This window comes from Camelus bactrianus, chromosome 1 (assembly GCF_048773025.1).
Source record: "Camelus bactrianus isolate YW-2024 breed Bactrian camel chromosome 1, ASM4877302v1, whole genome shotgun sequence".
Taxonomy (NCBI): Eukaryota; Metazoa; Chordata; class Mammalia; order Artiodactyla; family Camelidae; genus Camelus; species Camelus bactrianus.
The window spans coordinates 83,132,364-83,147,434 of NC_133539.1; the positions used below are offsets into that span (position 1 = coordinate 83,132,364).

The window sequence follows — 15,071 nt, forward strand, 5'->3', positions numbered from 1 at the left end:
CTTCTAACACACCGTTTTTATTATTATTATAAAGCAGAGAGTAAAGTTGTTTGATCTAGTGAATTCATGTTTTTGTTCAGAAAGTCAGCTCATTAGGTTTGGACTTATTTTTGGATGTCTCTGAATTTGGGGTTTTGGAATAAGCCCACAGAGTTCTTTCCCTCGACAATAAATTTATTTTTAAACACATTTTTTTAAGTGGAAAATATGGGAAAGTCATATATAAGGCAAGTTGTCAAGTGGCGGAAGAATGAGGCTCCTGAAGGATTAATGCAAATATGTGTGGGCACTGACATGGGTCGGGCTATTTGGAATAGGGTGGGACATAGAACAGCAAGAGTTTACTCTTGGTAAACCTACCAGCACATCCTTAATAAGTACTGGTCCTATTCTGTTTCTAAAGAAGTCTCTTAGGAGTCCCATGTAAGTGAAATGTTAATCACAGAAATGCTTTGTGTGTAATGTGAGCACTCAGCTTAAAAAACATGTCTCTGTTTAATGCCTTTATTATTTTGTTTCCTTTGATGCATCAAAAAATTTTTTATGGGGGAGGGGAAATAAATGCTTAATGAAAAGCTTCTTAGGCAGTCCTCAGAAACACTCACTTGACCAATCAGAAGGATTTCGATTTTTAAAACTAGTTTACTTCAGTGTGTGACTGACAATAATTATGCTTATTATGCATTTGAAATATTACCAAGCATTTTCACGTCTACTTTCTCATTTAAGTCTTGGACATTGTCAAGAGTTAATGGAAAGTGTGGATACTTTTTTTATTGGACTTATTTAAGCTGGGAGTGTTTGATATTTCTGACTGATTCTTTTTTTTTTTAAAGACAATTTTGTTCAATTCCTTCATTCAGCAACATTTATTGAGTTCCTGTTACTTAACAGGTAACAGAGAGGCAAACGCTTCACTTAAAACCCTTTCTCTACTTTTATTATCTCCAAGATGCTAACCAAGAAACGTTGTCAGTATATTAAGGACCACCCCCACTTGAACATGACATAGAAAAGGACAATACAGAGATGCCTCAGAGCCACCATATTTAGGCATTTTTTTCACTTACTATATTTTAATTTCTGCGGCAGTCCCTTTACAGAGAAAGAAAAAGAAAAACAGTTCTTCCATATTTTGTGTGTAGCTTGTATGTTACGCATCACCAGTGAGGTTGTATTTCCAACTCAGTGATGGATCTCAGTCCTCCATGAAGAGAGTTTCTCAGACTTTCTGAGACCCTCCCAATGGCAATGGGCTTCCAGTTCCTCCACGTGCCCATTCCACTCTTTTCCACTCACTCCTAGATTTCCTCTTGCTTACTCTAATCTTGTTTTCTCTCTGGTATTTCAGTCTCAATTAAGGCTTTAGGCATGTTATTTCACCAAATTCATGAGAGACCTAAAGTCAATTCTAGTGTAAGACACGGGTTGAAAGTTCAGCTCCCCCATGTCTTAAACTCCTTTTTCATCCATGAAATAGGGATAAGAGCACCTATTTCAATAAGTGAAATAGTATGTGCAAAACATAGCACATATAAAATCTCAAGATGTGGGAGCTGCTCTTATTCATTTTGATTCTATTTTTAAAAGCATACTTATTTAATGGTTTTTTAAAGGAAATTTCCAGTAGTTGGTGAAAGAAATCAATTCAGTCCATGATGTCATTTCCTATATGCTTAAGAGAAAATAGAATGGTAAACATTTCTAAAGCAGAAGGGATAAATAGATAAGTTGTATAATGCCTCTCCCTACCTGCAAACAGCTCCTCATCCTCTTTCTACCAATCCCATTTCACCTACTCTGTTTATCAGCAGAAGCATCCAAAAGAACACGCCCGTCCTTCAGAGTGGCTAGCAGGGTGTATCGCATGCTTAGACGCTCTCTTGCTGTCACTCACAAACATAGGAGAAATATAATGACTACTTAAAGGAGCACCTTCTTGGTAGAAAATGACTTTAATTTTCAAAGTGAACCCTGTCCTTATGATTTTAAACTTAAAGCAGTTTTTATCTACACTTGAAATGGAAAGGTACAAATTTGTGACCAGTGCCTCCGATTTCATGACTACATTTTTTTTTGCATTTCCTTATGATTATTATTACTAGCCATTCAATAGGATTTTTCCATTATCAAAGGACCTCCTTTCTTGGAGTGCCTAGAAGTGCCATGAGTATTCTTCAAGAAACGAATAGATGTCCTTATATTTTTATTTTGTGCTTCCCAGCAATCTACCATTTGCTTTATTGTTAGCTGTTTTAAATGTCCATGATTATGCAATGATTGATACAGGAGACTGATTCATCTCCAAAATCTAATTTTAACCTTTCAGAGTAGAGAAAAGAAAACTAACTGACCCACTTGAAGCTTTAAAAGAGAAATACTTGAGACCGTCTCCAGGATTCCTATTTCACCCACAAGTAAGTATTTTGAATTTGAGACTTCAAGCTTGTAAACTAACTTGTTGATCCTGAAAAGCAGGTGCAATGAAATGAAAGAAATCTTCAGAACATTAGGATTTCCTCTGACGCTGGTGTGGAAGAACACAGGAAATTCTAGCAGAATTAAAATCCAAACTCTTTAAAGAAAAAGTAATTAACACACGTGTGAAAATAACATAGTTTTGGTGTTAAATTATTCTCTACTAACTGCTTATTGAGCCAAAGCATATTTTAGCTTGAGCAAAATTCATCTAAGAAATTAAATATTGAAGCCGTCTTTCGTGTTTAAAAACTTGTGATAGTAAGAAATAGATCATACTGTGATTTGTCCCAAACTCCTGAGGGTCGTTCATGTTCTTTTAGTGCTCAGATAAAAACAGGAAATGAGTCTACCTGACAAGCTGTTACCATAGAGGGTGAAGGAATTTATCTAGAGACCACTGGGCATTCCAGCAAAGTTCTGTAATTGCACAAGAATTCACCACAATACACAGAGCTATTTGCCGAATGGAGTTGTATCCATTTATCAAAAGCGTACAGTCTCTCATTGCAAGGAAAATACAAAGCAGTATTATCTAACTGGTTCATCTTTATGTCCCTACTTATTTGGTCATTTTTTTAAAAAACTGATTTATGTATCAATCAAAATGTGGAGAATTGTATTGAAAAAAGAGATACATAAACATCTTGAATATAGTTTCTTAAGTGATATTTTATTTATTTTTTATTTACTTATTTTTAAGGTTATAAGCTCTGGTCTTTATAGATAGTAAGCAGCATTTTTATGAAAATGCTTGAAGACAGAGTAAACTAGTTTGTTCTGTTTCAATATACTTAAACCAAAAATTATGCTCCTCTATAAAATTGATGGAATTTTATGCAAGATGTCTTATAGAAAGTTATGAGGTAGTTAAATCATCCTGGGATCTGATTCTTCCCCCCAACCTTCACCCCCACCTTCTCTATTTTCTCTCCTTTTTTCACTTTTTAAAGTACCTTCCCAAATTCTGGACAACAGAGTATGACAGCTGAAATACCATATCCTGGGTTAGCTGGAGAAGTCTATCATTGCTCAAAACTTCTATTTCAAACTGAAAAAATATATGTGATTTAGTATTAAAAGGGGTAGAAACATTCCAGCTAGTACTCATTTTACACAAGAAGACTAAGGAATGATATCATTTATTAAATTACTTTATGGTAAAGAAGCAAGTTCTAAAATAGCAACTATCAGGTACTTACATTCCATATTTAGGTTGATCTAAATTGGATACTGTCTAATTAAATGCATTTATAAGATATTATATAGTTAACCACATTTAATTACAGCAAATCAAGTTGTTTTCATATTCTAATGATCTTTAAAATCTAGTAACTAATCATTTCAAAATTAAGTGCTACGGGTACTTGGTATAAGGGAGAAAAAAAAAAAAAAAAAAAAACACTGGGATTCAGTGTCTTTGAGTGACTCAGGCTACCTGGCTCTTAGTTTCATTACATGTAAGATGAGAGATTTTGGTGTAAGGTCTCTATCTTCTCTGAAATTCAAAGATTTCTAGCTAGCCAAGGTAAATTTACTGGTTCATAAGATGGGCAATGTTGTCTACCAATAAATTTACATGTGCATGCAGCTATTATAAATATAGTACATACATATTTTTAATCAAATAATGTTAGAAAATCTGTTCTGTTTTAATATTCCAAAAGTTAATGAAGGATCACAAAGGAGGAGGCATGTGTACAGTGCTTGGAGAGCAGCAATCTCTCACTCAGATCTTTGCAAACGTGCCTGTGGGAGCACAGCGGTAGAGCATTTCCTTCCCGCCCCAGAACGGCACGTCTTGCTGTTGAGGGACTGCCTGTTGCTGCATGTTGCTATTAGAACAAGACCCAATGGTGATAATCAAAATATTTAACACATTGTATGTCACGACTGCCAACCAATCAGAATGGACTCCTGCCATCCTGGAAGCCCTCCTGAACCAGCTGTTAATGATGCAGTTGCTGGCTGGTGGGCTGTCTCAGGGGTCTTTTGGGAAGAGGCCAGGGCAGTAGGAGGACAGTCAGGGTACTTGAGGGCAGAGGCTGTTTACCAACGACTACAGAGATAAATCATTATTTTTGCAGCCATCATGGCTGTTTTCGTGTGTAACGGATGAATATCACTGGGATACAGGTGTTAAAGAATGTTGCCTGGGAGTAGCTCAGGTCATGCAGTTTTCATCAAGCCTTCAGACCAAACTGTCGGTTCTTTCAGAAGATCTGCCTCCAGGGTTCTGAAGTTTCATCAGAACTTCTTTGTTCTTTCTAGTACTCTATCAGTTTCATCCAGCTTCCCACAAAAAAACAAATAAAAGCAAAGAAAAACTGCCTAGGATTTGGGGCCAGAAATAACTGGTTTACAACTGGGTTTACTACTTATTAGCAAGAATGCTTCAGTTTTGAGCAATGTAGTTCCTCTCTCCAAGCCTTCTCTGTCACCGTAACAGGAACACCCTTTCCAGTCTTACCAGGGGAGCTGCAAGGATCGGCCTTCACGTATATAATATGTTTAGCGTTGTGCTTGGCATGTGGAAGGACCTAGATGAGGAAGAGCTCTTAGTATTATTGGGTGCAGAAGTATTCCACTTTGAATATAAAGCAGTGTCAGTAAAATACCCTCCTGCCATCCCCTGAGGCCAGTTTCTTTGGTGGGGTTATACCAGCTACTTGGAAAGTTGCTTACTGTGTTCTTGGTGCTGCCTTGTTGGGCAGCAATAAGGGTGGGACAGAGCAAAGTGGAAGGGCTTGCCTCTGCTCCCAGGGCTTGCCATGATCTTGTAGCTAGATAAGTGCTTGGAAAAGACCATTCAGTACTTCATTTTTCACTTAAAGCATATTGAAGCAAATCATGTGGTCCCTCTGGGGCTTTTGTATCTTCTTCTTCAGAATGAGAATAAAACCTATCCTATCTATTCCTCAGGGTTATTATAATAATAAAGAGGTGCCCAGATGTTCTCAATGCCTTAGGGAAAACATATAAATAGATAGATATTTAAATACTTGGTAGTGGCAGTCTCTAGGCAAGCTTGATTTTACAATTTCTGTTTGTTTTTGTATTCTGTCTCCCCTCAACCACCCACCCGTTACACAATTCCTAATCGATGAAAGGTGAACACCTCAATAGATATTTGTTAAATTTTATTGAAAGATGAGTAGGTCATCTTGCTGCCTTTTGGAATAATAATATATATTTTAGAAGTTCTTGTCAAAAATACCTAAAACACGTAGGAAGGAATACATACATCAAAATCAAAAGATACATGGTAGTTTTTTTAATCATCCTCAGGGTCTAAATTCCTCTCAGCTCAGTTCTTACAGAAGTATGTTTGCTCTATCGGGCCACTAGAGGACTATTTAGCCTCCTATTTTTCTCTTATAACTAAGTTAGTTTAATATAAGGGTAAACTGAGCACTGTAGAGGTTCTCCCTGACTATGTGGTTGAAAATTGCTTGTGGAGTCTTAGACTGTAATTTTGAAAAGAAGATGACAGCCAGAAGGAGGTGAGATGGATTACTGTGTGATCTTTGGAATGTCCATTTCATTGGGTACTTTGCATTTGGGGTACTTTGCATTCACACTGAAAGCTCATTTGAATTGCCTTAGAAATCATTTGGCAATTACACTATTATAAAACTGGCTATTATTCTTTAGTTTGATTTTCATATACTTTAAATATTATTTTTAGTTTTTTAAGTATTTTACTGTGAAATGTTTGGCTTTGTGTAGATCTACAACAGAGACTCTGTTTTACTTCCATTTCTGTCCGTTATTCTTTTATTTTTAATTTGCTTCCTTTTAAAGTGTACCTGTTACTGCATCCCAAGAAACTGGGAAAAAGTTAGTCTTATTTCAAGTCATTATTTATATATTGATGTGAAAATCACTAAGTCTTTTGCCCTTCATCTTCTATTTTGCTTTCAACAAGTGTTTCTCGTGTTAGATTTCTTCTGCAATAGAACTTTCATCCTTAAAAACTATTTATCTTCCTTATAAAAGATACTGTAACTTAAGAAATCAAGATATGTCCCCTTTAACCAAGCAAAATGTTATTTTTAAAGATGTAACATTTACATTTCCTGGAAGAACTTCTAACTCACTGAAGTTTCATCCAGTGATTCTTGTCATAAATTGTCATAAATAAGTAGATACTTGTAGTTCTTTTAATTAATGTCCTTAGGTGTTCTGACTACTGATGGTCTGAATCCCGTGCTAATAGAAGTCAAAAAGTGTATTACGCTTTTCTTCCTTAATGATTCACATTTGAGTAAATACCTTATTTTCTTTGTTATTAACATTATAAAAATGCAAGAAGCTAGATTTTTGCAAGAAATTGCTTAATTTTAGTTATTAAAGTAAAATTTAGGAATCTTGTTTTGCAGTGAGTAGAAACAAATTAAAAGGAAGCATCTATTTTGCTATTTAGGATTTGGTAGTATGTAGTGCATAGTTTCTTAGGAAAAAAGTATTCTGGTTTAAATCCTTGAATCTAAAATTTAATTTAGGTAAATAGAGGAAATTCAGCAGTGTTCTAAAAATATTTAATTTTCATTGCCAAAGCTTTTACTCAAGATATAGTTACATGATAAGCAAAAATTACTTAGTATACATGTTAATTTCTCAAAGGATAGATTGCAATAAAGATACTGATACAGAAGTAATTTTTTGTTTTTGTTTCAATTTTGCTCCCAGTTCCAACTGCCTGATCAGAGAACTTGGGTAAGTTTTCCACTTATATTTTTGACTAAAGTAATGTAGCATTAAAAGGAAAACAACTTACATTATAAATTGCCATACAAAGAATTCTGAACCCCTTTCCATTAAATGATATGGCCTCAGCAGATAGATCTCCAGCTTTATCAAGCTGCAAAATGGTTTCAGTTATAATTGGGCATTTAGTGTGCTATAAATTGTTTAGAGAATGAAGTTTATTCTATTAAAGTCTGCCCCATTCCATGTAATTATACCTTGATGTAGAACTCTTTCTGGGCACTTGGGAGCATGTTGTTAAAAGATGCTTCAATGGGTCACTAAGTAGAAACAACCATTATTTGGGGGAGCCTGTATCAGCATGTTAAAGATGCTTTTGATAAAGCCTTCAAAAGGATAAAACCTGAATTTATGTGTAGACACAAGCTGATATTGGAATTCACGTCCATATAAGCCAGGACAGAACTTGGTTTTAGCTGTTTGGAGTAGTAAGACTGTATGTTTAAAAATCCTTATCTAACTAGTGAATGTATCTTTTTGTATTGGGGCCCACTTCTTCAGCTTTCAGTTAATATTTCCAGATACAGCCAGTTGTCAGTTGATATTACTAGGGGAGAGCTTTATTTTTTTATTCAAGATACAAAGAATACTGTTTATTTAGTGTCCACTCCCAAATAAACTTTGAGTCAACGGAAAATATATAAATAACATATATTACAAAATTTTCTCAAAGTGTATGTGTTTTTGTTCCTTCATTCTCTTCTTCACTCAAAATTATACTGATTCTGAAGTATGGGTAAAATCTTGGAATATAGTTCAATTTTCCTCTAGTCACCATATAATTATATAGAAATTACTTTAAGTTAGAGGACGTTGGCACTTACCTATTTCCTCTGTCTGATGTTAGTTTTCCTTTACCAGAAATTCTTCCACTTTATTTCTTCCGTGGAATATGTGATGAATTGTGATTTTTCTCATCGTATCGACTTTTAAGGATTAAGTTCATTTATTTCAGAAGTACAAGAGTAGAGAGTAGAGAGACAGAGACTTCCTTATTAGGCAAAGTTGTGCAGTAGATGGCAGTGTTCTTTGATGATCCTGACCTATATTTCCCGTGTTCCTTGTCTGCCTTTCCTGGCAGAGGTCTGTCCTGAATCTCGTGCCTCATTGTCCTCATTCTCTCTAATGTAGTAATTACTTGCTAGTGGCTTTGCTGTTAGCTGCTTCAAGCATAAGGTGCTGTCCCCTACACAAATGGCCAATGCTTCTACCGTCTTACAAAGCCAGTTCAGATTTTAAGTTAGACACCCTTTCCTGATAATACAATGGTAAAGCAACTGCCATTGCAGTGCTTTGGAAACACTCCCATTCTTTGAATCACAGGTTTCTCAGAACGATCATTTATATTTCTATTATAACACATAGATATTAGTGGGAAATATTAAAATATTACAGTTTATAATTTTAAGTGGTTAAAACACTCTGTAATTTTATAATCATGACTGCAGAGTGTGATACATGGATTGAGACAACCATAAAATGTGAATATTTACTTCTCCCCGAAATGGCCATGATTTTAAGATTTCTCAAGATTATCAAGTGAATAAATATAGAAAACTACCAAATCTACAAACTTTCCCATCATAAGTTATTTATGAAAAGTTAGTTGTTTTATGATAAAGGCATGTGTAATCTAATTGTGAAACATTAGGTCACATAATTCATGGTGCCATTGGACATATCATTTTGTATAATCAGATTGTCACTTGAATAGTTTTAATGAGAAACTTCTTTATGTCATCAATTATTGGCTGCCAGATAATAAATGTTAAGCTAAATGCTTCAGACCCAGTTGATGATATCTTGCCTGCTGAAATGCTTTTAAAAATACTAACTTTATTTGACTAGAGAGATAGCTACATTTTTGGTAGGAGCTAGGGAATTGTGTCTAAATATTAGTTTGCGTCAGTAAAAGTTAATAGTCTCTTGGGGACTGGAAGGGGGCGAAACGACTTCCTCTTCCAGACATCTGGCTGCCGATACCATCAACAACTATTATATATGTAAATAAAAAGTACTGTTCCATAGGAAAAAAACCTGTCATCTACTGACCAGAGATTAGCCTATGACATTAAAGGACATGGGGCAGTACGTTTCTAAAATACATCATCTGACTTTTTCCTCCTTTCCCCCCTCCATTCTCAGCAAATTTCCTATTCATAATCATACAGATTGCTCCCTTCATTGGTTTTCTCATAATTGAAGAATATATCCAGCTAGATTCTGTTTCATTTATCCCAGTTCATCTTGATTTTTAAAATACCAAGTCAAACTTTAAAATGAATGTCAAAACTGACTCCTTCTTCTACAAAAATGCATGTTATTCCAGGAAGAGCATCATCTGGGTCAGCCCTGACAGTCAGACAAAGGTGATGTTGTGACCCACACATTCGCTAACGCCCACCTCAATCCAACACCTCAATCCAAGATATAGACTAGATCTGATGTTGGTCACAGAATTGCTAATCTACCCCAGCTAGCAGGTGTCTAAGTCACTTCTAACTGTCTAGATGGGGAAACTTACTCTTTCCAGCTGAGGTCAAGTGCTGGGAGAGCAAACCCTAGGAAGATGAACGGAAGGATCCAGTGATGGCTTTTACGTTGCTTCGTGTTTGCTCTCTGGAAAGAAAGTGGTGTGTGTGTCTGCGCGTGTGGTGTTAACAGCTACCCTCAGCTGACTTCCCATCTTCCTCTTCTCCCTCTGCCTCACTCCAATTTACTCTTTTCATTTGACGCCAGAAGCCGGAGGTGGGGGTGGCTACAGTGAGGCACTTGGGTAACCGCTGCTCTTTCTCTTACTATCTTTAAGAATGTTGTTATTTAATCGTCAAGCCCATAATATATTTTCCTGTTTCTTGATGCTTTTCCCAAATTGAAACATTTTGAGGTAAAGTAATCACAGTGATGTTTCTTCAAAAGGAGCTATTAGCAGCTACTAAAGCAAGACACATTTCTCAACAGCCAATTGTTCTTAAATAACTTGAAGGACTTGTAGTTCACATGTGCTCAAGATGAAAGCTGAGAATAATAATAGTCATGAGTAAGCTATTTTCCATATAAAAGGAAAAGTGTTCCTATAAGATGTATTGCCCCAGGAATCTGAGTGTGTCAGCAGGGCAGACACTCAAATGATTTAAAACCACTAGATAATGAAACTTCACTCAAATATTAAATGTACATAAATAAAACATTTATAATCATCACCCATGCACTTACTATTCTTCCCAATAAATATATGCGATCATGACCCTCACCCTTGCTTGTTACCACTAATCAGCTGGAAGGCCAGGGGTCATTTTTCACTCAATTTATTCCATGGAGGGTGGAATATCAAAATGATTTTCTGCAAGCAACAATTAGAAGGAATAAATGCAAATAAAATAGAATCATAAAATATTTCTGTATTGATTTTTAATAAATAAAATCCAAAGTAATATGAAAATGCTAACGCTCCAGCTGGAGGGGGATAATGACCGTATTCTGCAGGGACAGAGTTTCCACCAACCTCTCTGAGCGGCATCGTCATTCCATATCTCTGCCCTGTGATCAGTATGTGTCAGAATCCTTCATAGTGACAAATGTGCTGTCCACTTGCATCTGTGGAGAATGTTTTAGCAGCTGAGTGATTATGAATCAAACCCCTGAGCTCATAGCCCCTACCGCCTCCCAATGCATTCACATTTGTCGTCTGACAAGTAAATGTATCTTGACTTTCCTCTGAGATTTTTTTTTGCACCGTGTTTGATGAAAGACATTTGGCAAATTGGCAGTGGTACCCTGTACGTTGCAATTTGTAGCTAGCATTAGGAGTCTGGGCATGAAATGAGAGGGCAGGCTCCAGGAGAAAGGGAAAAGAAAGAAAGCTAACTACAACATGAATAGTCACTTAAGAATCAAGCATACAATATTCCCTTTGTAAGAAGAGAATCAGGTTTAGGCCATTCTGTTAAGATTTTGCTGTAGTTTTAAGTCAATGGTATTCTGTCTAGCTGCCTGTCCGTGGAATATGTATTTTGTTGATTTTCCTTTTGAGTACAAAGTGTTGCCTTTTATTTTTAACCTGAGCTCATAATTGGGCCTCCAACTCTGTCTTGCCATCTTATCAGCGTAAGAATCATTTTCTTGGGTTCAACAGTTGCCTGAATATGCAGTTGTTACCATTTCTAATCACTGCTTGGAGTCTTCTGGTCTACCACCCCAGCCCTTTGCAAAACATAGAGTGCATATAGAAAGCAAACACCTTTTTAACAGTATTCTGAGTTCTTCAGTGGCATAGTGCCCTAAGAACCGAATAAACAATGGGTGAGTTGATTTAACAAGAGGGCCTGAGAGTTTGCTTTTTCTACTTAAAAATTCAGTAGTAGGCAGCTTCCAAATAAAATGTGATTGTGGAGGAAACAATGTTTGGGGAGGGCTGAAGGGAAAGGCAGAGCTCACCTAACTGTAGACAGTAAGGGTCAAGCTACCTTTAAAAGTAAATGCTACCCTCTGATTGTGACTGTCAAATACGTGGGCATGTGGACAAAAACTTGAAGATTAAAAGCAAAATAAAAAAAAAAAAAAAGGTTGTTTGAGGGGAAGAATTAGGCATGATAGTTTTTCTTTAAGAATATCATTCTAAGAATGTGGCTTACACTAACAGCTTCCCATACCTGATAATGCCAATGCCAAGTGATACAAAGTTATGATAATACACCGTGAACTGTCACTTCAACTCCATCTTTGTCCAGAACAAATTAATATTTCATCAAAATTCTTTGTAGATGATCCCACTTAAAAATCTAGTATAGCCCGATATCAGTTTACATAGTCTCAGGCAGAGCACCTCTTACACATTTAATTTTTCCTTTCTGCACCACATACATTTAGCTTAAGCTATAACTTTGGGACATTTGGTGTTTTTCATGTCTTGAGTTCTTTTCATGGGACTTCTGGTTTTTATTACCTAGGCAAGACATATAGGATCTTTTCCTATATTTTTCAGTTTACTGTTGCTGTCCATAACATAATCTAATGCCTTTTAATTTAATAAAAATCTAATTTGGTTTTATTATCTCTCATGTATTTCATTGCTTAATTGTATATCAAATTCTATAACATGGTTTAACCAAGGTCTTAGGAAGAAGTTCACCTGGGATTTTATGAGCTTGGTTCTACCTTTGTTATCTTCAAAATCAGTTAATTCTCTTGTTGCTTGTTGAATATTGGGACACTGCGACCTCTTTCTACAGTCCCTTGCATTCAACAGATTTGATGCTTCCCTTTTATTAATGATTTCTTGGTTTGCTAGGAATGATTACAGAAGAATGATGTCCGACCAGTCCTAATAGTTTCGTGCATTTGCCTTTCAGATGTCAGCCATTGAAAACATGGCAGAGAAGCTGGAGAGCTTCAGCGCCCTGAAACCTGAGGCCAGTGAACTTCTACAGTCGGTTCCCTCCATGTTCAACTTCAGAGCTCCTCCCAACGCCCTGCCAGAGAACCTCCTGCGGAAAGGAAAGGAACGCTATACTTGCAGGTAATGGCAAAGTTAATCGTGGTCGGTTTTCCAAAATTCTCCCCTCTGGTTTCAAAAGGCCCTGCTGTTTGTTTTGGAAATTATTCTTGATTGGATGATTAATAGCAACCATGATATATCTCAGGCACTTCAAAGTGCTCTTTATTGAGTGAAATATAAAAATAGTGGTTTAAGAAATTACTATTAAATGAAAATTTTAACACAGGCCATTTGGTTGTGATAAATGGGGTTGGAAATGGTCCAAATACTATCTACTTGTTTCACTTTGATATTTATGAATTTTCTTTCACAGTTAATTATTTTCATCCAAAGGTATATAATACTACTGTCCTCAAGCATAGAGTTATTAATTGTCATGGCATTGAAGAATAAGACTGTCAGTGAAGGACGAATAAGGTTGATAAGTGAGGAAAGCTGGTTAATAAGTTTCTTGTTACTCATCAGTAGCACAGGAAAGCTTTTTTTGTTTGTTTCTGTTCTCTTTTTTAAAAAAATAAATCATGCTTATACTTTCTGAACTGTCTTCAGAAATCTGTGGCATCTGACTCAGGCATATCAATTTATCTGCTCTTTGGAAAATGTGTCACTTTCTTTCCAGAAAAGCTTTTATAGGAACATACCTTGATGGATGAGGTCTTAGAATCTTGTCTGATCTGATACCACTCAACGTACAACGTTGTCTCTATGGCTAACATGTAAAATGAGTTGAAACATTTGAAATCTGTTTACATCAACCCAGAATCACAAGCTCTTGTCATATTTTTATCCCCTTGTCTGGTTCAGTTTTGTGGATGTAAAGATACAGAGTTAATAAAAGAGGTGCGTGGGGGTCATCAAAACTCAAGTCTATTTTCATAAACTGCTTATGCGTGAGTAAATTCAACCGCATCTCATATAGCAGCCTTTATTTGTAGAGTTATTTATATCTGTAGAATGGCTTTGTTGCAAATTTTAAATACCAAAGACTTGTGAGTTCCATGCAAGATTAATTAAGTCAGGAATAAGCATCTGGCTTCTATGCAGCTTGAGTGAAATATAGTCGATTGTGCTGACTTTCTCTTATAAACATCTTCTCATAACAGATACTGTGGCAAGATTTTTCCAAGATCTGCGAATCTAACACGGCACTTGAGAACCCACACAGGAGAGCAGCCTTACAGGTTTGACAACGATTTTTACTAAATACCTTGATAAACATTGTAACCATTAACGTGGACTCACTGACACGATTTTAAAAGAGGCTACTTTTGTGCATGTCTGAATGTATATCTATTCGATTTTGAGTCAAAGAAGAATTAACTAATGGCTAGGATAAAAATTTAGAAGAGTCCTAATTTCTTTGTTGTCGTTTTAAGTTTTTTATTGAAGTGTAGTTGATCTACAGTGTTAGTTTCAGGTGTACAGCAAAGTGATTCAGTTATACATGCATATATATTTTTTCTTTTCAGATTCTTTTCCATTATATGTTATTACAAGAAATTGAATATAGTTCCCTGTGCTATACAGTAGGTCTTTGTTGTTTATCTATTTTATATATAGTAATGTGTTCTAATTTCTTGAGTCCAGAAATGTGTCCTAATTTCTTGAATCAAGTCTTCTTATATCTCAGGCTAAAAGTTCTAGTAGTGTCTAGTACAGACTACGTGTTTAAGTACTGTTAGCCATTTTTAAAATTAAGCATTTTCTCTTCTCAATAATTCATGATATTTTAATTGACAATAATCATAGCCTTGCAACCTCCCTTTCCCAGACCTTAAACCTCTGCTAGGAGTTAACAACCCATATATACCTTTGTTTTCCCAGTACAGCTGACTCAGTATCTACAAGTGCCATTAGGAGGTTTAAAGAATAAACCTTAAACCTGGAGAGGAGGAAGGAAATGTGGAGCTAGGGGTAGAACAAATAAAATAGAGTGTGTTATAGGAAGGGGGCAATTCCATCCACCATTCTCCGGTGTATCCTAGCTTATTCCGCTAAATGTCAGGATCAACCATGTGACACATGGGACATATGCTTAATTTTAATATTATTGTTTATGAATGAATGAAAAGAATCAACATTTTCCCTTCCAGTTTTAAAGTACCATCTACATTGTTTAATGTGCAGTGCCTTGCACACAGTATTAGATATTCACGTATATTTCTTCAAAGAATGAATGTTATTTATCTTTAAGTAATACCCCTAATTTTATTCTACTTTGAAATTCTTATGCATTGCATATGTCTAAAATTGTTTTTGTCTGAATGCTTTTTTTTTCATTAAAATAAATAAATTATTTTTCAGCTTTCAAAGACTTTTTTACATA

At 35.8% G+C, this 15,071-nt stretch overlaps 1 protein-coding gene across 11 annotated transcripts in view; it reads left to right on the forward strand.

The window, feature by feature from the left end:
• MECOM (MDS1 and EVI1 complex locus) overlaps window positions 1–15,071 on the forward strand; it is a 528,132-nt gene that overhangs the window by 497,965 nt on the left and 15,096 nt on the right. For 8 of the 11 annotated variants that reach the window (XM_074368128.1, XM_074368088.1, XM_074368097.1 and 5 more), the window contains 4 exons: window positions 2,330–2,417; window positions 7,171–7,197; window positions 12,600–12,766; window positions 13,849–13,926. In XM_074368128.1, coding sequence (XP_074224229.1) covers window positions 2,330–2,417; window positions 7,171–7,197; window positions 12,600–12,766; window positions 13,849–13,926 — 360 coding nt within the window. The remainder of the gene's footprint in view (window positions 1–2,329; window positions 2,418–7,170; window positions 7,198–12,599; window positions 12,767–13,848; window positions 13,927–15,071) is intronic. The other 3 variants (XM_074368105.1, XM_074368116.1, XM_074368159.1) reach the window with 1 other exon arrangement.